Here is a 23,581-nt window from a genome sequence, read left to right as displayed (position 1 = left end):
TGGTTGAGGCTTTAGAGAATCATGAAAGGGCAGCATTGTTTACGGTCAAAAAAATTAACTTGAGCTTTGACTTGAGTCTACTAAAGGTATCGGAGATGGCTTAAAAAAAAAATCACAATGATTACAGTAAGGTGGCATGCCATTGAAATGAGTTAACCATTTTAAACATACAAACACACAAAACTCACATACCACAAGCATTCTTTTTAATAATCCCACCAACCTGTCCAACAATAACAACCAAAGACAGCGAGGCAGAAACCGAAATGCAGAAAAACTAAAATAGCCCCCGACTTGACAAAGTAGAACTCGGTACTATTTTTTTAAACGACTCTCAAGTCATGCTATTGTCATCTTTTAGAGGACATTTTCAGAAATGAAATCCTTTGAGGGAAATGTCTTACGACTGCAAACACAGAGAAGCCAACAAGACATAAGACAAACCACCGCATCGAGTCCATAGAAAGGCCAACTGTGAACGGTATGTATACTGTTTATATAATATATAAACACCAATTTAATTATTTACATGTTTTTTTTATCAAGTACTTAAGATGCCCCACCCACATTCATTGTTGTATTCACACTAAATACTTTAAAAAAAGAAAAGAAAAAAAAGATCAACAGTCATTTGCACATACACACACGTAAGAAAGTGACAGCAAATGAATCACTGACCATGTCTAAAACGAATCAGTTTTAAAACCACCTTAAAATGAACTGTTTGTTGGAAGCCGAGGAGAGAAATTAACTGGAAAAATTTGAAAATTAAATTGGGTGGAGTGTAGAACCTCAGTAAAAAATAATAATTATAATAATAAACAGAGTAAAAGTTCAGCAAAAAGGTATTTTTAAAAAAAAAACAGTTGAATGTGAACACATTTTCTGCCTATATATACATGGAATCGGACATCAGTCTACAGCTGAGACTAATGATATAAGCAAGTGTAATGGACTTAAATATTTACAGACACAAATTATATTGCCAATATCACTTAGACTGCATTAAAGTCACTTCTCTTTTGTTTGTTGCTGGTCAGTCCCAGGCTTCACTTCATCAACAGCGCTTGCAAGGCCAGCAATGTATTGAAAGTCATTTTTCTATACACATTACTGCAATTCAGTTCCATGTACAGACTCCATTCCGACTTTGATTTTCATGTGTGCTATGCATTTAGATTTATATATAGTTTCAGAAATGTCAAATTTTGTTCAAAGTCTCTGATTGAATAATAGAATATTGAACATTTTTAATGCCATCGATGAATTGATTTCACCCAAAATGATAATGTTATTAATTTGCTGCCTTGCAAGCACTGGTATATCCTTCAATTTTTTTTAAAATCTAGTTCTGTAACACCATCCAAACAGCTGCCACTATACTTAATAGATATGCATGTAAATTAAACTTGTAACATTATGCTCAATCCACAAAATTACATATACCCTTTTCTAATATAAAGCCAAATGCACAATTTATATTGTTTTCTGAAAGAACAGAATATTAAGAAATAGATCAATTTGATGAAAAACTCAAATTCTACTTTTTTTCTTTCTTTTTTTTTTAAAGCTCATTATCTCATCTCTCTTGCACCTTGTTTTCATGGAGAGCGAAGTTAAATGAGCGCAAAATGACCAGCATATCTTAAGTCAAAAATCATTCATGCAGTCTGGCATTAGCCCATGCAAAACGATGGGAATGTATCCCGATAGTGAGAGAGCGAGCAGCTGAAATGTGTATCTGTGAGGTGCAGTGCACAGGTGTAACAGAAGCATCGTGTCTGAGTGACGTGGCTCCCCTGTTTACTGTTTAAAGTGTAAAACCACACAATGTTTATCGCTCCCAAATGACGGACCACATTGCAGACGGGTGTACTGAACAGCTGACTTTATAGGCGGTCCAACATGCACCCTTAAATGCTTTCGAAAGGACAATCCTGCCCTAAAGCCTCCATTGAGGTACACAGCTGCATGCACACACAGTCACTTATTCATTTCACAGATGAGATCCACAGCTACTGTCTACCTACAGTTGTAAATTCAGTAGTACTATCGAAAGTAAGGCATTCTTCTTTTGACATCTACCAGTATTAGGAGTTGGTTCAGAATGTGCAAATGTTTAAAGCAACCGAGAAAACAAAACATAGATGAATACTGTAAACATCTGAGGTGCGCTCCTGTGAAGAACTTGGATGCAGTCCTATTCAACATTTGTTAATCCTATGTGGTGTCAGATTCCTTCTGTCTCTTTGGCAGTAGTGGTTTCTTTAGGCCAATGAAAGCATTTACAATGCACTGTTGTGCAAACAAGTCTGGTGTTTTTTATCCTGGTTGCTGGTAATACTATGTTTTAACTTATACTCAGCTGAGCAAATCCCATGAGTTTAACGTCATCTGGAATTTCAGAGCTGTCCACTCCCGATGCCTAAACGGGAGAAAGATAAACACAGTGGCAAATATAAAACAACTCCGATGAGTAAAGCAAGCAGAACTGACCACTGAATCACATAGAGTAGCTTACCAGCTTGAAAGTGACATTTTTGTTGGTTTGTGGATCATCAACGATTTTCTGCAAATTTGCTGCAACTAAAAAAAAATACATAAATTAAAAACACTTCTTATTTTCAACTTTTGTATTTTTTAGTGTCAGCAGCAATTTTAACTCATTAAACTCACCAATAACTAAATCTCTTCCATCCACTAGTCCTGCAGACACAAGCTCTTGAGACACTCCATCAGCTGTGTCTGAATAGAGAGGAGTTCAATTTGACACATTTCACTAGCTTTTTGATCAAGATTACAATTTGTCAATTATGTGAAATTAGAGATTAGGAGGAAGCAGATGGACACAGTCAAGCGATCAGTAAACGTCACAAACCTCTCCCCGGCATGAACTCAAATCTGATATCGTTTAGCTCTTTCTTTGTATTCCTGTTGCAAAACAAAATGCAAAAACTCAGGTTAACTAGTTAAAGAAGGCATTTTGAAATTATTTTAGAACTGTAAAGCACAAGTATTTTATTTACTATTAAAGTGTTTATAAATATTTTGAATTCAGGGTTCCTACACATTGTCCATTTCAAAAATGTTCAGACCATATTTAACTTAAATGGCTTTTACAACATTATTTTCAGCATTATATTTGGTATATAATAGTCACCTCTAAAAAAAAAATCCGTTGGTTTTCTCAAGGTGATAAAATGCACTTATATGATAAGAAACATTAAACGCTTTGAAACCTCACCTCTGACACATCGGTTTGATACTGTAAATGTGATTTGATGTTGCATGGTATGAGTAGCACAAGCACATTCGTTCAAAAGAGACTCGCTTATTGTAAAGACGAATAGTTTCGCATAATGAAAATGTGCGCTTTGAAATAATTTAATTGTATTGGACAATCACTAAACTTTGACATGAAAACACTCTGCTTGTATGATGCATTTATTTATTTTTAGAAATTCTTAATTTCATATTTTTAGAAAACTGAATAGGAGCATTAGTCTGGAAAACAAATATTTTTCCATACATCCAGACCTGGAAATGACCATTTTTTTATTTTATCTTAAGTTTTAGTAATTTTTTGTCATTTTAGTACTAATTACATTTTATTTCATTTAGTAGCCAAAGTAACATTAGTATGATTTGTTCTTAAAGTAAAGCTATAATTATTCATATAATATTATTTTTGTATATTATTTCAGTTTTATTTCGATTAAACAAAAAATATTTGTAATAGTTTTACTTAACACTGCAAGGCACTTGCCTTAAAACTCAGCACCAACGCTCTAAAAACCTTTCTATTTCTGAGTGATAAACTGAAATATTTGTATTGTAATTTTATAAAAGCAATTATAGCAGTTTCATCCAAACATCTTACTATAAAGTTACTGGTATAACTGCTTGTATTTTTATATGATGTAAAAAAAAGAATGAGTGTGCCAACACAACCCTGTGGAACAACTTTACTAACTGCCTCCAAACGTAATGGTTACCTCTAACCTGCTGATGATCCATTGATAGTCATCATCAGTAAGTCACTATAATGTAAAAATACCTTAATCTTAGGACCAGGCTGATGGGGATTTTGGCTGAGTCCTGCCCTGTCATAGTAGGTGCGCCAACAGCCTGTAGGGATACAATTTCAGTATCTAAAAAATTCGAACTAAATTATAAACCAGGAGCACATGTTAGGTCAAGCTTACTGCGGATACTACTGTCACAGAGGGAACTTAGTACAGTAAAGCTCACCTGGGAGCCTGGAGAGGACACTGATATTGTGGCAGTGTCATTTGCAACACGTAGCACTTCTGACTGTCCTGCAGCGACTGGCTGCAGGAAGCTTAATGGATCCGCTGGAAAGATCTTTGAAAGAAGCAGAAACAAGATTTTCATGAGAATGGTTCTGGAGTAATTCAGAAAGTAAGCAGCAGAAGCGAACTCTCACCTCTGCATTTTGCACAGCCTCCTCCTTTACTCTGGGTGACTAAGAAAAGACAATTCAAAGACTTAAAACATGCTTTATCCAAATCCACAGACTAGATTAAAACAGCCATTAGGTAGCAGTGTAGCAGACAAGCATCTACCCGTAAAGCGGCCACTGCTGCCTTCCCTTCCTCACTCTCCATATCCAGCTCATCATCACTCCATTCCCACTCTCCATCCTCAGTCTTATGGAGCCGACCGCTGGAACCCGGAACCCTCCGCACCTATTTACATGCACAAAACTGCTTAATGCACAACTTCTATTCTCAATTCATTATTTATACATCATATTCGTACATTTTTAGTCAGTAAATTTGTCACCCACCTTCCTTGATCTCTCTCCTATTGTTGGTGCCCTCTCCAGCAATTTTTCATTCAAGTATTCGTTGTTCTGTGAAGGAATTGTGGGGAAAATTATAAATATATATTAGAAAAAAAATATGTTATAATTATAACCATTCACATAATTATTATTATAAATAATTTTAGATGCTTCATTTGCTAAATAAAACTGATCTTAAGGTCCACTATTGTAAAAAAAAAAAAAAAAAAAAAAAAAAAAACATTTGAGACAATCTGCGGAGACAGCATCCTCTGTGGGTTGTAATGCAGCACTGCAGTGCCGTACAGGCCGCCCTGTTTACTGCCACTGAGCCGCTAGGAAAGAAAGTCTGCTGAGGCAGCACTGTATTTGTTACAATATGGCATGTATCCCATGAGCAGGAAATGGCCTTTAGAAACTCTAATCCTGAGTATTTGTTACAGTAAACCAGCCATGCTGGACCAGTGATTTGAGTACATTAAGGCGACAATGACTGTAGCCAATATAAATAATAACTGACCCGCTGGAAGTAACAATTACGTAAAATGGAATACACATTTGTGAACTTAGATTACCAGTACCATGGGAAAGTAAAACGTAACTACTCAGTCATTCTTTGTAAATTTGCAACTTAGGGTTACAGTATCTTACCTTGGCTTTTGTGAAGAACTTGTGTTTTAAAAGTTCAGCAGCTGTAGGCCTGTTGAAGAAAGCTGAATTTTAATAATAAGACCAAAAACTTAAGTTTTTCTGACCATAATGCCAAAATAGAACACATAATTTTTGAACTTTGGGAAATAAATGCACTACCGTTTTTCTGGATCCTTCTGGAGGCACAAGGAGATCATCTTCCGAAAGGATTTACCATATTTTTTAACCATTTCTTTATCTGTAACTCCAGTCTCTAGACACGGAGGGTCATTCTGCAGAGTTAGCATGAGAACCTAAACCAAAAACAAGTGGGAAAGAAATCAAGACGGACCAAGACAACTCATTACTGTGGAAAAAGTATAGACAAAAACATTAAGCAACCATAGGCTGAATGACTTGAATGATTGTTGCTATAGAGTAGTGCAGAGATGATGTTTTACTGTAGGCCATTGATAAGTTAGCATTACCCTAGTTCCCTGACAAAAATGTGTATCTTCCAAGTTGATCATCAAGCTAATCTTCACAAATTAATTTTGAAGCCTAAATACAATTGTCAGAACGAACACGCTAAAGTAAACTATAACCGACTAGCATGACTTTAAAGTAGGGCTGTCAAACGATTAAAATATTTGATCGCGATTAATTGCATTAATGTCATAGTTAACTCGCGATTAATCGCACATTTTTATCTATTCTAAATGTCTCTTGATTTCTTTTTGTTCCATTATTTTTTTCTCATTTTAATGCTCTTATCAACATGGAAAAGTGGATCGGCTTGCTTTGTGCAAATGTTTTTTATTGAAAACAACATACTGTGTTCAATTTCACACTAACATTCTCACTTGGAGCAAATAATCTCTCACACAATGTAACACTGTCCATCAATAAAAGGGTGAAAGAAATACTGACGAGGTAACGTTACTGATATTGACGAGTGGGCGTAGAAACGCATCAGCTGCGTGTGTGCTTGACCATCGAGTGGTATTTCAGACTGGACGTGCTGCGATGATAGCTCAGTTCACAACAACACAACACAGAGATCACTTTGGTCTTGTCAATAGAACCATTTGGCAACTTTTTAAAAGTAAACTTTACATTCAGAATCTTATTGGCATCCATTTCGTCGTCTCGCGCTCATCATTCATCCACTCAAAACGTAACGGTAAAGGGAGTCGCACACCGGACGAGAAGCGCAGCGCCTCGCATTTAAAATTCGAACACATTCTCTATGAGTGTACACACACCGGCGGCGCCATTCTGCGTTTTTATTGCTGGCCATAAACTGAGAAAGCGCGCGTCCGATGTGCGATACGAGTTGTCCTAGACGTGGCTCGGCGCTGCGCTTCTCGTCCACTCTATGGCCGGTTCGCATCGCAAGCCCAAACAAGTGTGTGCGGCGTGCCTGTTGTTTTGTTTCTGGTCTAGCTAGATCCGCTGTGGTGTTGTAGTTTTAATAACATTACTAGTTGTTGCAAAAGCATGTGAAAAAAACGACAAAGTTTGCTAGGCGTTAATCTCGCGAGTAAAAAAATTGACGCCGTTAAAATGGGTTTGCGTTAACGCCGTTAATAACGCGTTAACTGACAGCGCTACTTTAAAGTCATCATCACTAAGCTTACAACTCTTTTTGGAAGTCTAAAATGCCGACTCATTTCTGCAGCACTCTATTGGCAGATTTCATTGCAGATTCTCCATTAACTGAACACAAACAGTGACTTGCTGCTCACCTTCATTGGAGGATATTTGTGATATGGCGCAGCCCCAGTTGCCAACTCAATAGCTGTGATCCCGAAACTCCAGATATCAGCTTTGAAATCATAACCCCTAACCTGCGAGGGAGCGAACACATTTTAATTATCTCATTACAAAGCCATTCAGTTTCCAAAATATATGAAAGGCAAAGTAGGAACAGCCGGGAAAACACTAACCTGCTCCATCACCTCAGGGGCCATCCAGCATGGAGTTCCTACAAATGTCTTCCTCACTTTGTTTCTAGTCATGTCTCCACCAGTTGCTAAAAAGGCACTGACACCAAAGTCTTCACAGACAACAAAAAGACAACAAAACTATCAATCATCTGATCCAAGATCATTGCATTATGTTATTTCAGGCCAAGCACCACCTCTGATCAAGTCTGAACCTTTCTAGTCCAGGAAAAGAGCATCTAGAGGCCACTTACAGACTTTGACAGGCCGATCGAATAATATCTCGCCTTTTTCTGTTTGCTTAATGAATAAATAAACCACTTTTTCCCCACCAAGTATAACATTCTGTGAGTAAATAAACACTATGAAGGCAATCTAACAGCATATTAAAATAAGAATATTCAGCAATCCTTCAAAATCCCCCCAAACAATGTATATTATACTTAACTCTTACTTTTAAGCTACGCAATTGTCAATAATCGTTGGAAGAAAAAAATTATGTATTGAGAGTGAAACTCCACCTGCAATTTGAACAGAGCCGTCCTCTCCTAAAAGAATATTTCCAGCCTTCACATCTCTGCACAGAGATAATTATGGATCAGTGTGCAGCTTGATGACTCAACAAAATTAAGAATGGAAAGCACACATAACAAAGTTATATAACCAAACCATGGCATATACATTTACCTGTGAATCTGACCATTTTTGTGCAGATAATCGAGACCTTCTAGCACCTCTTTTAGTATGGTGGCAATGCTGGACTCATCCATGACACCCGATTTGTGCTCCCCTTTAGAAATGATGTACTTAATAAAATCCAGAACTGAGCCTGTAAACAGACGCAAGTGGAAGGATACTGTATTATGCAGTACTTTATTTTTAAAAGACCAATTCATAACTTTATTTTTGTCTTTATTTATTCAAGACATGCATTTAAACAATTAACTAACTCACCGCCACTGAGCAACTTCATGACCAGCCAAAGCTCATCCTTGACCACAAAGGAGGTGTAATAAGACACAATATTTGGGTGATGGCACTGGCTCATTGCCTGGATCTCTTTCTAAAAAATAAAAGGAGGGAAAAAAAAAATTAGGAAGCAGAACTGTTGAAATCTATATTTAATGGTACGTATCTGCAAACAAACGGTCCCATTGTTCCTGACTGCTCAACTACAACCTCAAATTACTTCAAGGCCATTGATGAGTTTTATGCAACTTAAAGGAAAAAAAGAACCCAGACATTTGGTAAATAGTCCCGTCTCATAGGACATTCTAACTTTGATAATTTAATCACAAACCAGAAAAGTCTTTCCTTGTGTCTGTGCCAGTTTAATCCTCCTCTGATTGACAGACATGTGGTTCCCTTGCACATGACCCAGGTTACATCATGAGCGTGACCCTGAATCATTAACCGAGGTGAACAGAACAGACCCAGAAGCAGATGTACTTTGCGTAGTTTTTCTAAAACTGACAGTCATGTGCTTGCAGATAATTGTGAATTCACAAAAGCATATAGTATATGCCCCGAGGGTTTAATATGCGCTTTATTTACATGTGTATGGTACGTGCGTCTCAGAGAGGCTCTGTTCACAGCAAATGCTGCTCCACATGAACTGATAACATTTACATGCGTAAACATATGCCAAAACAACAGAATATATCAATGTTTCTAAATATGCAAACTGTTCATCACGATTTCAAAATAAAATTTAGTTTGCATGTTTTGATGTTCACATATTATTTTTCAAGAAATTACAGTGGGCTGTGTGTATATATATATATCTAGCCTATACTGTGTGTATGTATATATATAATATATATATATATATATATATATATGAAGACTTCAGATGCAAAAGCTTCTAAGTGCCATCTGAAATATTCTTCTAGAATGATAATTTTTATCAAGCTTGTATGTTTATGTTCAGTTATTTCACTTTAATGGCAATGAAAATTACCTATTAACTGTGATTAAAGTGAAATTACTGAACTTAAATACACAAGCATGATAAAAATGCTAATTTTTGAAGAAAATTTCAGATGGCACTTAGAGGCTTTTGCATCTGAAGTCTTCATATATACATACAGGCTATATTTTTATCAGATAACTTGAAAACCTAACATGCTGTAATCGTGGGAAAGATTGATTTTAGTCCAATCCACATGCTTCTAAAGCGAGCGGGACAACTAAACTACCATCCATAAATAACCAGTTTAAACTGAGACTTCATCCTAATCAAACACTGTTTGTCTTATTTTATGAGCAGTAAGCAGACATTACCAGGAGCTCATCCATGCTGGTCTGGCATTTCTCAAGATTGATGCGTTTAATGGCCACCTTCTCCTTCCTAGGTTTGCAATATGCCGCCTGGACCACAGCTGTTGCTCCACTCCCTATACAACCGCAAAAAGATAGCAAATTTAGTGATATAACCAAAAGACTTAAACAATTTATATATAATAACATATTAACGAAATGTTAGAGAAGATGACAGATGGTCATAGTATCCTAACTGCATAAATGAAATTACCTATTTCAATTTTTTTACCAATATAATGGGGTGTTTATTAAATTGTGCCCCTGCCCTGATGCCAATTCAAACAGATGATGTAAAAAAATTATCTGATGTTTTAAATGTCTTCATTTCAGAATATTCTAAACTTCTATATAAACAATTAATTCTCATGTCTTTATCATTCTGCTTAATGAAAACTTCCTCAGCCAAAGGGAGCAGAAAAAAATAAAATAAACGTCCAAGGACAAGAAAATCAGCTCTGGCTATGTGATCAGAAGTTAACTAGTAACGTTAAGTTAAAGTGTCCCCGTAATACGTCAAACTTTCATCTAGAAAACATAAACGTTATATGAATCAGTTTGACACCAAACTAGCCAGCAAGCAAGTTGTCAACAATTGTAATGTTTATTTAACCAGCAGCAAGCACTCCATGTCATATCATATATCACGTTGAAATCCTCAAATCAATCAGTAAATCAGCCATTGTCCGCAAGCATTACAATCCGCTGGCATGTCGGGTGGCTAGTTAGCATGGCTAACACAGACTGAACATCTTCCAGGCGCGATGACTCAATTACTGATGGAGATCTGAAATAACACAGACCATCTGGGCCCAAAAGATCTTAGCACATATGTCTTACTCTCCTTTATTCTACCATTCATTTGATCTAGAGATGCTGATGTGTGATGGGTTAGCTCACCGATCACCTCCTGTAGCTCATAGTCATCCTTGTCGATAGACCAAGGTTGAGAGCTCGGGTCCTCGGACATGACTGCAGTCAGATCACGTCAGCCGCACGCGACACTGTAACGTTACGCTCACGCGGCTGCAAGCGATAGAAAACGGACGATTCGGGATGTATACTCGGTGGACTTGTGTTGATCTTGCCGACCGCTCTCAGTCTCTGCAGCCAAACTTTGCCAACAGAGACGGTGACCCCGCCTTGGGCGGAAAACGCTCTTCCTCGTGTCAAAATCTTGGAGGCGACCAAAATTATGCCACGTTACGCCACCTAACGGTCATGACGCAGAGTCACAGGGGAGAATAGCAGAAAACTACAGTCCATAGTAGAAAATGAATTGTTCTACTGTTGAATTTTACATGACATACATTAAAGCTTTCTACTATGTAACTATTTTTACTTTACTGCACTGTAAAAAATATTCGTAATTTTAATAGGAATTTAAATTTTATTAGGCGTTAGCCTGACGAGCAGGTTTGAAGCCACATTGAAGCGCAGCTACACTGCCACCTACTGGACTTATTCACATTAAACTATTTTTCTGTATCATTTCTATTGATGAATGAACAAATTAATAAATTATCAACTTCCCGTGGGAACTATCTGATATTTTAAATGCTCCACTGAAGAGTAGGCTATAAGTTATTTGTTAATTTATTTTTATGTATTAATGTTATTATTATTCTATATGCACCAAACATTATGTAATGCATTTATATATGTTTTGTTTTATATTTTGTTACATAAATAATACAGTAATATATAATGCATGTAAATCCATTTGTTTTTCTCCTCTAATAATATTTGGTGACGGTTTGGCCAGCAGGGGTCTTGTAATTGTGCATAGCTGCTGGAGAAACCACCCATGTGTCACTGTCAATATGTAATATATGAAATATTTAATAACTCAAATGGGTTGAATAGTTATAACAGATACTATTAGAAAATGTGATGTGCCATCCTGTATAGTGACAACATTAATCAGTGTTCAGTGTTCCCATCATTCAGACTCTAAAAGACAACTTCAGAAGGAAATCATAAATAATAATTTATTGTTGTGTAACAGTTGTATTTATAGTTTATCATTTTTAATTTACATACATGACTATGGCGTGCATTGTGAAATTTACAAAACTTTTGACTATGAACATGTTAAAGCTAACTGAAAGGGATAGTTCACCGAAAAATTTAAATTAGCCCATGATTTACTCACTATCAAGTCATCCTATATGACATTCTTTGTTCAGACGAATACAATCGGAGTTATATTTAAAAAAAATCCTGGCACTACAAGCTTTATAATGGCCGTGAATGGCTGTTTCTGTTTTGAAGTCCATAAACATACATGCATCCATCCATCCATCCATCCATCCATCCATCTATCCATCTATCCATCTATCTATCTATCTATCTATCTATCTATCTATCTATCTATCTATCTATCTATCTATCTATCTATCTATCTATCTATCTATCTATCTATCTATCTATCTATCTATCATAAAAGTCCTCCACACGGCTCAGGGGGGTTAATGAAGGCCTTCTGAAGTGAAGCGATGCGTTTGTGTAAGAAAAATATCCATATTTAACACGTTACAAATGTCTAACTTCCGCTAACTGTTGTACACGGGTTCACGTGAGACTGGCATTCCAGCATATGATGTATGACGCAGGCGTAGCGTAAGTTCCTTGACGGACGCGGAAGCGCAGAGGATAACGAAACACCTGTCGTAAAACTAACTTGGTTCTCGCAAGAACTAGCCTATTCTCACCGGAGTGTACTACATCATACGCTGGAACACCAGTCTCTCGTGAACGCGTATACGACAGTTAGCAGAAGTTAGATATAACAGTTTGTAACGTGTTAAATATGGATATTTTTTTTAAACGCATGGCATCGCTTCAGAAGGCCTTTTTTTAACGCCCGGAGCCGTGTGGAGCACTTTTATGATGGACAGATGCACTTTTATGATGGATAGATGCACTTTTATGATGGATAGATGCACTTTTATGATGGATAGATGCACTATTATGATGGATAGATGCACTTTTATGATGGATAGATTCACTTTTATGATGGACAGATGCACTTTTATGGACTTCAAAACATTCGGCCATTCATTGCCATTATAAAGCATGGAAGAGCCAGGGCATTTAAATATAACTCCGATTGTATTCATCTGAAAGAAGAATGTCATATACAGATGACTTGAGTAAATCAGAACTATCCCTTTAAGCATTATTAACAATAACCCATGTATTCAAGGGACAAAATGTCAAAATTTTGGGGCTTTCCAGGTTCATTTAAACTGTTACACCCACATTTAAAAGAGTCAGTATAGGGGAAGACCTACTTTCTCAAGCAAGAGACTACTGGAAATCAACATGTTTAAGTATAATGTCTAAATTCAAGACATTCAGTATGCAAGCAGACAGTGGAAATCCCAGCTCCAGGAACAGGTCCAACATTATGGACAACAATATCCATACTGTAGCATTACCAAAAAGAGACCAAAAATACCTGAAGACTTTCAAATGCTGCAGACAGGATAGTAAGACTTTGCATGAAGAAGAAATGCAAAGTCGGGTGCACCCGCCTAAAATTTAAATGTCCACAAGTGACCATGTGTAATTTTCAAGATTAAAATGTCTATTAAATTCGCTTGCTTCTTTTATTTGTGGTACAGCAGCTTGTGATTAAAGAAAGCAGAACAACAGATAATGTATGACTTTATGTGAAAACTTCTAGTAACACTATACAAAATAAAACGCATAAGGATATTCAACAGCATTCACATGCTTCTGTCAGCTGCAAAGTGCCTAATGGTGCAAACTTCCTTTAAATGTTTGCAGATTCTGACCCTTTGGATGTGCTAAATGGAAATGTAAAACAGGAAGTATAAGTTTGACTTTCAACGTTATAACTTATCAGCTCATTAAAGGGATGGTTCACCCAAAAATGAAAACCGTGTCATCATTTACTCACAAACCCGTATGAATGTCTTTCTTCTACTCAACACAGAAGAAGATGTTTTTGAAGATATAGGTAAACAAACAGTTGATGGGCCCCATTGACTTCAATAGTAAGGGGGAAAACCACTATGGAAAGGGGCCCATTAACTGTTTGGTTATTGACATTCTCCAAAATAACTTCTTTTGTGTTCAGCAGAAGAAATAAATTCATACAGGTTTGGAACAACTTGAGGGTGAGTAAATGATGACATAATTTAAATTTTTTGGGTGAACTATCCATTTAAGAATTCAAATAATACATTTCCAGCAACACTGACATGGAAACAAAACACAATCGTTTTGCTTATGTTCTCAGTGTAAGCATGTAAAGAAGTTGTTATGAATGTCTGTGTTCTCTGTACTGCTTTCCAGCACATCACTTACAAATACTACTTTACAGATATACACTCTAAAAAATGCTGGGTTATTTCAACCCAATTTTGGGTCAAATATGGACAAACCCAAACGTTGGGTTAAAAATGTAATTAAAAAAATTAACCCAATGGCTGGGTTTGTCCATATTTGACCCAAAATTGGGTTGAAACAACCCAGCATTTTTTAGAGTGAAGACTATAGATATTATATTAGTAGGAGTCAATGTTTTTGGTAGAGCTTTCAATCAGCAGGCCGTCCACATACTGTTTAGATGTATTGTCAAGAAACAAAAGTAATTTCAGTTTAACAATGTTGCACACATAGCATACTTCAACCACACCCTGTCTAAATGAATGCCACCAAGATGAAACATATGTTGGACTGCATCAAAAGATTGATGGTCTGATGACTCAGGTGGACCTAATCATTGTTCTAACCATTGCAAGCATTCGGAGACTTCTTAGTGAAAAAAAAAACACGTTTATTTTTAATTAAAACAAAAGTTTCTTCAAATCTGATAGGCTGAGCTGTGTTCGAAGCCTTTGTAAAATACCCTGACGACCTCTTTACGCTACTGTGCCACTGTGTCTGTGTGTTTTTTGATGACCATTCTGCTAAACATAGCCTAGCTGTAGAACTTGCTTGGTGGATGAATTAGTATTTGTTACCAATAAATTGCATGTTTATTTTATTAAACTGTTTTTTAAATGCAATATTCCCTGTGAAGTCGGGTCTAACGACGGTGCTGAGCTGTTCAGCTGGCTTCTGACTGCTTTATTTTTGTCTAATATAGGAGATTGGTGCTAGTTGTCACAATGATTAGTGTGTGTAATATGTAATATCTCAATATGGGTTAAGGTTTCAAATGTCCTATTAAATGTGTGTTTCTCTGGTTGTGTATGTTGTTTCAAACACCTTATTCAAAACCATCTTAAAATAATTGTTTTTGTCTCCAAAAAAAAAAATCCAGTATCTTCATAATTTTGCAATTGGGTCATTCCATGCCAAATAAACCAAATTTCAGACACCTTCCCAGCTAAATTTTTTTATTTTGTTCGTTTTTCTGAAGAAAGACATACATAAATAATGAAGAAAGACAAAATATTAAATGTCATGGACTAATATTTATTGAGTTTTGTGGAAGGGGGTCAAACTTAAAAAATTCACCTGAGCCAAATTATAGAAGGTTAAAAATGACTTTAGAAAGACGGCAGCATCATTATTTTATTTGTACACCGAGATAGATCTATTAGTTAAATATCTGGACTTTAGTAGTCTTTGTTGCCACGATGACAGTTAAAAAATGGGAAAAAGTCGTTTCAAGTTTACCTGTAACTCAAGTCTTAAGGATATCTTAATGTCCTTTTAGATTTTGTTTTTTTAAAAACTTTTTTTTAGGTATCTTCATTTTTATGGCCCTTAATTCCAGCAATATGGGGATCTCATGGCCCCAAGAATAAATTGTTAAATTGTACTTATTTTCAGTGGTCAAAAACAAAATGTGCATCACTTTGCATATAGTGCTGATACTATGTTAAAGGAACACTCCACCGAAACACAAACACTGAAATAGGGCTTATTCACCGTCTTTCCTACATTTAGATAGGTGGGCAAATGCATTTTTGTCTCAGTGCATGCATTGTTTTAGTTTGGCAGGGTCGCCGCTAGCTAAGCTTAGCATAATGAATGATAATTAAAAAAACACCTAATTACTTCTTGCTGCCTGCGTATTCACAACGAGTACAAATAGCGATGCAGATTAAGACTAGGCGATTTTCTAGGCAGATATTGACTTGGGACTATATTAGGGCGAAGCACAGGCGAAGCACTGCTACTTGGGCGCAGTCTTGTGGCAGTCGACAGGTTATCCAAAGCTTGCCGTCTTATTCCAATGAAAAACCTCCCAACAGCCACTATTCTAACACATGTTCAGAAAACTTCATCTTACCTGAAGACATTGTGTCCGACAGAGGCCCACAATTAATTTCCAGGGTGGGGAAGGAGTTTTTCCAGCTCCTAGGTGTGCCAGTGAGTCTGTCTTCAGGTTACCATCCACAATCCAATGGACAAAGAGAACGGAAGATACAGGAGATTGGCCACTTCCTGAAGTCATATTGCCACATTCAACACAGCAGGAGTCGTTACATTACTTGGTCCGAGTACGCACAGAACACTCTTCGACAACCTACCCCTGGTCTCACACCATTCCAGTGAGTATTCGGTTTCCAACCGCTCCTGTTTCCCTGGTCAGAAGAGCCTTCAGAAGTTCCAGCTGTGGACCAATGGTTCAGGGAGAGCAAGAGGGTCTGGGACTCAGCACATGTCTATCTGTCAGGAGGCACAAGAGCCAAGGCAACCCCATAAGAGCGGACACCCCAGTATACCAACCGGGACAAGACTCTCTGTGTTCATTAAAAATCCCATGGCACTTCTCGTAAAGAGTAGGGGTGTAACCCCAGTGCCCTGTCCACATTCCAGCCATTAGCCCTTACCTATCATGGCCTCCTAATAATCCCCATCCATTGAATTGGCTCTATCACTCTCTCCTCTCTTCACTATAGCTGGTGTGTGGTGAGCGCACTGGCGCCGGTGTACTGTGGCTGCCGTCGCATCCTCCAAGTGGACGCTGCACACTGGTGGTGGTTGAGGAGAAATCCCCTGATATGATTATAAAGTGCTTTGGGTGTACAGTAGTACATATGAAAGCGCTATATAAATGCCTCATTCATTCCTTCATTCATTAATTCAAGAGTGTAAGAGAGCCCTGTGGTGGACTGGCCATCTGTCCAGGGTGCTTTCCCCTGCCTCTGGCCTAAGAAATTGGGATAGGCTCCAGCCCTATCTTAGAAGGTTGTATAAGGATAAATGAATGAATGTATACAAAGTGGAATTAAGACCTCAGCAAGACACAGGGAGCGCATTAAAAGTGATCTGGCAGCAAGAGAAGCATATATTGCAAAAAGAAAATAGTTGATGAATATTAGTTATTATGTAGTGTTCCATTTTTGCATTTAATATTTTAAACATTTTGATGAAAGCATTTTAATGTGTGATTTATAATGATTTTGTATCAAAATAAAACATGACTTTGCTGTTATTCAATCACAATTACAGTACATGATAACAGTGTATATAACCAATCTATTGCACAGCCTATTCAGTCCTAATTGTCATGTGATTATTCTGTTTTTGATCACTTGTATTTGTATTTTACTTTTATAATTGAAATAAAAAACTGTATTTAGCTAGCTTATCATTATTAATGTTGTCAGGTGGCACAACGGATATTCATCAGTTCATCATAAACCAACTAATAATAGGTCAAAGTAAACAAACGTTTGAAAACTAGACTGAATATTTATGCATTTACTTTTATATGCTATCATTTTTTTTATGTCTTTAAAAGTAACATTGAATGCTAAAGATATGAAATACCTGGCCATAATGCAATAATTATAAATGAATATGAATAACACAACCACAAAATTAAAATGTGTTAGACACTCTAGGGATACTTTGCTAAGATTTCACAATAACATTAGTGGGGATAAAAACATTAAAAATGATGAATTTAAACACTTTGAAATGTTATTTAACAATTTGAAAAATTGTTTACACACATTGTTCCTGACTCAAAAAATATGCATTACATCAATTTTGAAAAGATTGTTTTAAAAAAAAACCTTTTCTGATGCTTTATTTGTCATTTACCCTTCTGCTTATTACATATTTGTCACAGTCACTTTGGATAAAAAGGAAAAGGAAATCTACTCTGAGAAATATTAAAGTCACCATGAAATCAAAATAACAATTCTTATTTTTTATGGAATATTGCATCATTTATTATAAATAATTTATCCATGTGTGCATCATTATTTTTTCATGTGCCCTTGTAATCTTTAAACAAAATAACTTCCCCTCCCTCTTTCAGCGACATTTCTACTCTTCTCTGATGATGTGTTTACTGTCGCAGCAACAGCAAACCGCAACGATACAATCTATTGGATACTGTCATGTAAAACAAATTTCAGACTCTGTCTGACAATAAAGTATAAAGTAAAGTAAAGTAAAGTAAAGTATTCCAGATGGACAAAATCAAGTCCCACCCTACATTTTTTCTTGCTCGAAAAGCCGTTTCACTCAGATCACAATAGGGAAAGAAAAGACTATCACAACTTGTATTTCATACCAACTGGAGTAAAAAGTGACAACCCTATTCAATTTTATGTTTCTGATGTGCAAGATACAATGAGAAACCATGTAAAGGCTATAGAAGACAATACAAACAGATTGCAAAACTTCATTCAATCCCAATTTGTCAAAACTAACAAAATTTTTAATATTTGATAAGACTTGTTGAGCTGTATCTAATAAACTTGGTTAAATCCAACGATTAGTTCTTCCTCAAAAGTCCTTATCATATCAGAATGGTACCTTGACTCCCCGATTCCGAATAAAAGACGCAGCTAATCAGTGGTGTGTTTCACAAAAACAACTGGTCGCAAGTTCCGTAGTTACCAACAGAGATCAATGGAACTTGCAAGCATAGTTGGCTACCAATGCTTTTGGAAAAGCACCGATTGGATCTCATTTGTAAAAAAAAAGGGGCGTCCTGCAGAGTTTACCAACGTCCTGCAAAGTTTACCTCTACCTTGCAATACACCAGCCTAGAAGTTTCTATGCCTAAAAACCTTGATTAGTTGGTTCAGGTGTGTTTAATTGTGGTTGGAGCTAAAAGGTGCATTCACAGCCTGTCGTAATTACCGTAATTATGAGATTTCACTTGCAAAAAGCATTTACGTCCTCATAGAACTTGTAATTACAACCTGGAAGCTGAGAATTTTCTGTGAGCTCTTGTACCATGACCACTGTACCACCTGACCGTTGCATATTCATTTAAGCAGTGATAGTGTTGCCATAGACATTCCTGAATGGTTTGTTGATGAATTTATGTAGCTTACAGTATGTGTAGTTATCTTCTAGTCATTGATTAGCATATTCTATGGGGTTGTAGCGCATAGTCTTGATAATCTATAAATTGTGTTCCAGGGGGGCGGGGTTTATGTAAATTTTAGGGTTGGTGATGTCACTAACCCAGGAGAAATGTTGTGTAGTCCAAACTAGCCGTTTGTTGTAGTCCATAAAAAGCAATTTCTTTAAAAGAAAATATCTCCCTTTGCTTTAAACTTTGAGCGTGGTAACTTTGCAGATGTTGTTTATGCTCAAACAGCAACATTACACACTAACTAAAGTTAGAAAAGTGAAATTATAATCAACCACCCCTTAAAGTAATATTGAAAGGGACCATTGAAAAGTTTGCTGCGACAGCTCTGCTCTGCTCTTTCACCTACTTCCTTGTTCTCCTTTGGCATCTGCTGAACTATTCTCCTCTCAGTGGAAAACACCAATCCATTTAAAAAGACCATTCACCATTAAAGAGTTAGTTCACCCAAAAATAAAATTACACCATGATTTACTCACCCTCAAGCCATGACATTCAGTAAGTATTCAGACGAATACAATCGGAGTTATAAGTTATATAAAAAAATGTTCTGGCTCTTCCAAGCTTTATAATGGCAGTGAATAGTTGTTTCTGTTTTTGTTTCCATCAAAGTGCATCTATCCATGATAAAAGTCCTCCACACGGCCTTGGGGGGTTAATTAAGGCCTTCTGAAGTTAAGCGATGCGTTTGTGTAAGAAAAATATCCATATTTAAAACTTTATCAACTAAAATAACTAGCTTCCAGCAGACAACCATACACATACGCAAGTCTACTTGCGCCACAAGGCGACCGTACTCATCGATTTACTGCGAAAGAGTAACACTTTACCTGACACATGATGTAATGATGAACACGGAAGCGCAGAGGATAGAGCAAAACAAAACACCAGTCACGAATTAGAAGTCTAAAACAAGAATTTTTTTAAGAGAATTATCGGAGGAGCTTGAGTTTGTTACCCAGCCCTGTTTGTTTTAACCGTGAGAGGCGTCAAAACGTACTATACTCTTACATCCTACCTCATAAATGCGTCACGAATTACTCTTGTGGCGCAAGTCTGCCGGAAGCTATAGTTATTTTAGTTGATAAAGTTTTGAATATGGATATTTTTCTTACACAAACGCATCGCTTCATTTCAGAAGGACTTTATTAACCCCCCTGAGCCGTGTGAAGGACTTTTATCATGGATGGATGCACTTTGATCGACTTCAAAACAGAAACAACCATTCACTGCCATATAAAGCTTGGAAGAGCCAAGACATTTTTTTATATAACTCCGATTGTATTCGTCTGAAAGAAGAATATAATATACACCTAGGATGACTTGAGGGTGAGTAAATCATTGGGTAATTTTCATTTTTGGGTTAACTTACCCCTTAACCCTCATTTCAGTAAGGATTAGGAAACCTGCAAAAATAACCATTTTGGGTAACACTTTATAATAACTGCAAGCTATTAATCATTAATTAAGCATTGGTAAACAGTTAATTCATCATTTATAAAGCATTAATAGACATTAATAAGCAGTTTATAAATACAGCTATAAATGCTTTATTCTTGATTTATAAGCATATCCATAATGCGTTTAATAATTGTATTGTCATACTTTATTAATGATCAATTAATCATTTTTATAAATAAAGTATAGCATTATTTACAAACCAATCATTTAGGAGTTGTCAGTGATGCATAAGATCAAGTAAATGTGGTTAATTCGGGTAGTTATAAAGCACTTATAGTGGTGCAGTTAACTATTTTTGTGAGCTCATCTAAAGTGAGGACTATGCCTTGTAAAGCATTTACAAAGGAGATTTAAATGCTCATTTGTCTTCTAAACTAAAAAAAGAAACAAACACAACATATTAAAAGCCTTTAAATTATATTTTGTAAATGCTTTACAAGGCATGAATAGTCCTCACTTTAGATGAGCTCACAAAAATACTTTACTGACAACTACTAAATGCTTTATAACTACCTGAATTAACCTTGAATTACAGTAAATACATGTTAATAAAGCATTTACTAACACACTAAGTAACTATTACTATATGTCTGAATAATAAGATGTATGAATGTACATTTAAATAGTTTATTAATCATTTACTTAAACTTTCTAAGTGATCGTATGAACCACTGACAACTCCTAATTACCTGGTTTGTAAATAATGCTATACTTAATTTAGAAATTATACATTGATCATTAATAAAGTATGAAAATACAATTATTAAACACATTATAGATATGCATTTAAAAGATATGCAAGAATAAAGCATTTGTAGCTGTATTTATAAACTGCTTATTAATGTCTTAATGCTTTATAAATGATAAATTAACTGTTTACTAATGCTTAACTAATGATCAATAGCGTGCAGTAATTATAAAGTGTTACCCAATTTGGTGAATGATTTATATACCAAAGATAGAGAGTGATCAGTTGGTTAATATAATAAACAAAATCTAAAATGTATTGTTTCATATTTTTAATCTAACTGATTTCCCATTTTTGTTTGAAGCTTTCTGAATATCTTAACAGCAAGCATGTTGACTAGGCTAGTTTAGCCAGAAGATGAACATCATTTGTTTTAAATATGCTGTCTTTTATGAGGTATTTTGAAATACCTTTGAAATTAATACTAATTGCAGTACTTCACAAAGTGCAAAGGAAACATTGCCATTTACATTGCATGGCTCTCTATAATAATTTTTTTTTCTGATTGTCAGAGGAGATGTTTATCGGTAGAATATTTCTTCTTAATGGCAACTGTGACTGTCCAGGACTGCATTTCTTAAAAGCATTGTGGCACCAATGGTCTCAAATCAAAATCAAATCACTTTATTGTCACAACCATATGTGCAACAGTGGGTGAACTTCTTAGGTGCAGTTCCAAGCAACATAGCAGTCCTGACACGATGGACGTATAACAATTACACAGATTTAGACATCCAATGTACGCACAATAACTCACAGCACCACACTAAACAATATACAATAAATAATGTACAATATTCAATATAGACATTTATACATACAATAAATACACATATGAAATAAAAAATATATATATATAAATATACAGTAGGTTATGTTGTACTATCTTGACATACAGTCTGTTTTTGGGTTATTGATCATGAGTGATTAAGAGTTTAGAAATCTAATTGCTTGGGGGAAGAAGCTGTCATTGAGTCGGCTGGTGCGTGTCTTGATGCAGCGGTACGCCTGCCTGATGGTAACAGTGAGAGCAGCCTGTGGCTCGGGTGGCTAGAGTCTCTGATGATCCTCCAAGCTTTCTTCACACACCGCCTGGCATATATTTTCTGGAGGGAGGGAAGCTCACCTCCGATAATACGACTGGCAGTGCGCACCACCCTTTGCAGGGGTTTGCGGTTGCGGGCGGTGGTATTGCCGTACCAGGCAGTGATGCAGCCATTTAACATGCTTTCTACAGTGCTGGTGTAGAACCGTGTGACGATGTGGCGGTTCATTCCAAACTTCCTCAGCCGTCTCAGGAAGAAGATGAGCTGATGAGCCTTCTTCACAAAGGCCTCGTGTGGACGGACCATGTGAGTTCCTCTGTGATGTGGACACCGAGGAACTTGAAGCTGCTGACTCTCTCCACCGGTGCTCCATTGATGGTGATGGGGCTGTGTTCTCTATCATTCCTCCTGAAGTCGACCACTAGCTCCTTGGTCTTGCTGACGTTGAGGGAGAGGTTGTCCTGCGTGTCAGAGTGTGCACCTCCTCTCTGTAGGCCGTTTCATCGTTGTCGGTGATCAGACATACCACCGTCGTATGATCAGCAAACTTAATGATGGCATTGGAGCTGTGAGTTGCCACACAGTCATGTGTGTACAAGGAGTACAAGAGTGGGCTGAGAACACAGCCCTGTGGGGCTCCAGTGTTGAGGGTCAGTGATGAGGAGATGTTGCTGCCCATTCTAACCCCTTGCCATCTGTTTGACAGGAAGTTCAGGATCCAGCTGCACAGCAATCTGTTTAATCCCAGAGTCCGGAGTTTCACATCAAGCATGGAGGGCACTATGTGTTGAATGCTGAGCTGTAGTCTACAAACAGCATTCTCACATATACGTTCCTTATGATCAACTTAGCTCATGATGCTTTTGAAACCCTCTGGGAAATCTTTATAAGTTCATATAATAAATATAAACAATTAAAATTTCAGCAAAAAGCCATTTTTTCATGTTCATTTATTTATTTGAGAACAGGTGCATAATATAGGCTATGTAATGTACAGTGAGGCTAATTCTCCTGTTTATTTCAAAATAACAAATGGATGACTGTACATTATCCCTTACTTAATGTTCAGATGAGTTTTTGGCAGCTTTTATAGTCTATTTTGACATTATCTAAATTGTAAAACAACCATCTTTATTTGGGCAGTCCATTTTGCAAAATGACTATATAATATTTATATCTTTATTATCTATTTTATTAAATAGATAAGCCGAAAAAATGTAAGAAAATATCCTAAATACTCTGATTCTGTAAAGTTAAAAAACATTGATGTAGGCTACACGACACATGGGGAAC

At 36.5% G+C, this 23,581-nt stretch overlaps 1 protein-coding gene across 1 annotated transcript; it reads right to left on the bottom strand.

The window, feature by feature from the left end:
* Positions 1–606: 606 nt before the first annotated feature.
* On the bottom strand, positions 607–11,174 carry oxsr1a (oxidative stress responsive kinase 1a). Its single transcript, XM_079612320.1, has 18 exons — positions 10,603–11,174; positions 9,667–9,779; positions 8,338–8,446; positions 8,071–8,212; positions 7,905–7,960; positions 7,387–7,496; positions 7,186–7,287; positions 5,618–5,751; positions 5,459–5,507; positions 4,811–4,876; positions 4,587–4,709; positions 4,448–4,486; positions 4,252–4,365; positions 4,058–4,128; positions 2,879–2,931; positions 2,677–2,745; positions 2,522–2,586; positions 607–2,425 (listed from the first exon to the last, which is right to left on the bottom strand). The coding sequence occupies exons 1-18, from the start codon at positions 10,670–10,672 to the stop codon at positions 2,351–2,353; spliced, it is 1,560 nt and encodes a 519-aa protein (XP_079468446.1). The 5' UTR covers positions 10,673–11,174; the 3' UTR covers positions 607–2,350.
* Between the last annotated feature and the right edge of the window lie 12,407 nt (positions 11,175–23,581).

The sequence above is a fragment of the Phoxinus phoxinus genome (assembly GCF_949152265.1).
Source record: "Phoxinus phoxinus genome assembly, chromosome: 5".
NCBI classification, from domain to species: domain Eukaryota; kingdom Metazoa; phylum Chordata; class Actinopteri; order Cypriniformes; family Leuciscidae; genus Phoxinus; species Phoxinus phoxinus.
The sequence above is the reverse complement of the archived record's forward strand: the minus strand, read 5'-3'. Positions and strand labels throughout refer to the sequence as shown.

Bases quoted from the DNA above. Each gene is read 5' to 3' on its own strand.
- oxsr1a (XM_079612320.1), bottom strand. From the start codon at position 10,672: ATGTCCGAGGACCCGAGCTCTCAACCTTGGTCTATCGACAAGGATGAC. The intron at 5,508-5,617 runs GTAGTGCATTTA...TTTCTTCAACAG, and splicing joins CAGAAGGATCCAGAAAAACG to GCCTACAGCTGCTGAACTTT. The intron at 4,710-4,810 runs GTGGGTGACAAA...GCATGTAAATAG, and splicing joins TAGGAGAGAGATCAAGGAAG to GTGCGGAGGGTTCCGGGTTC.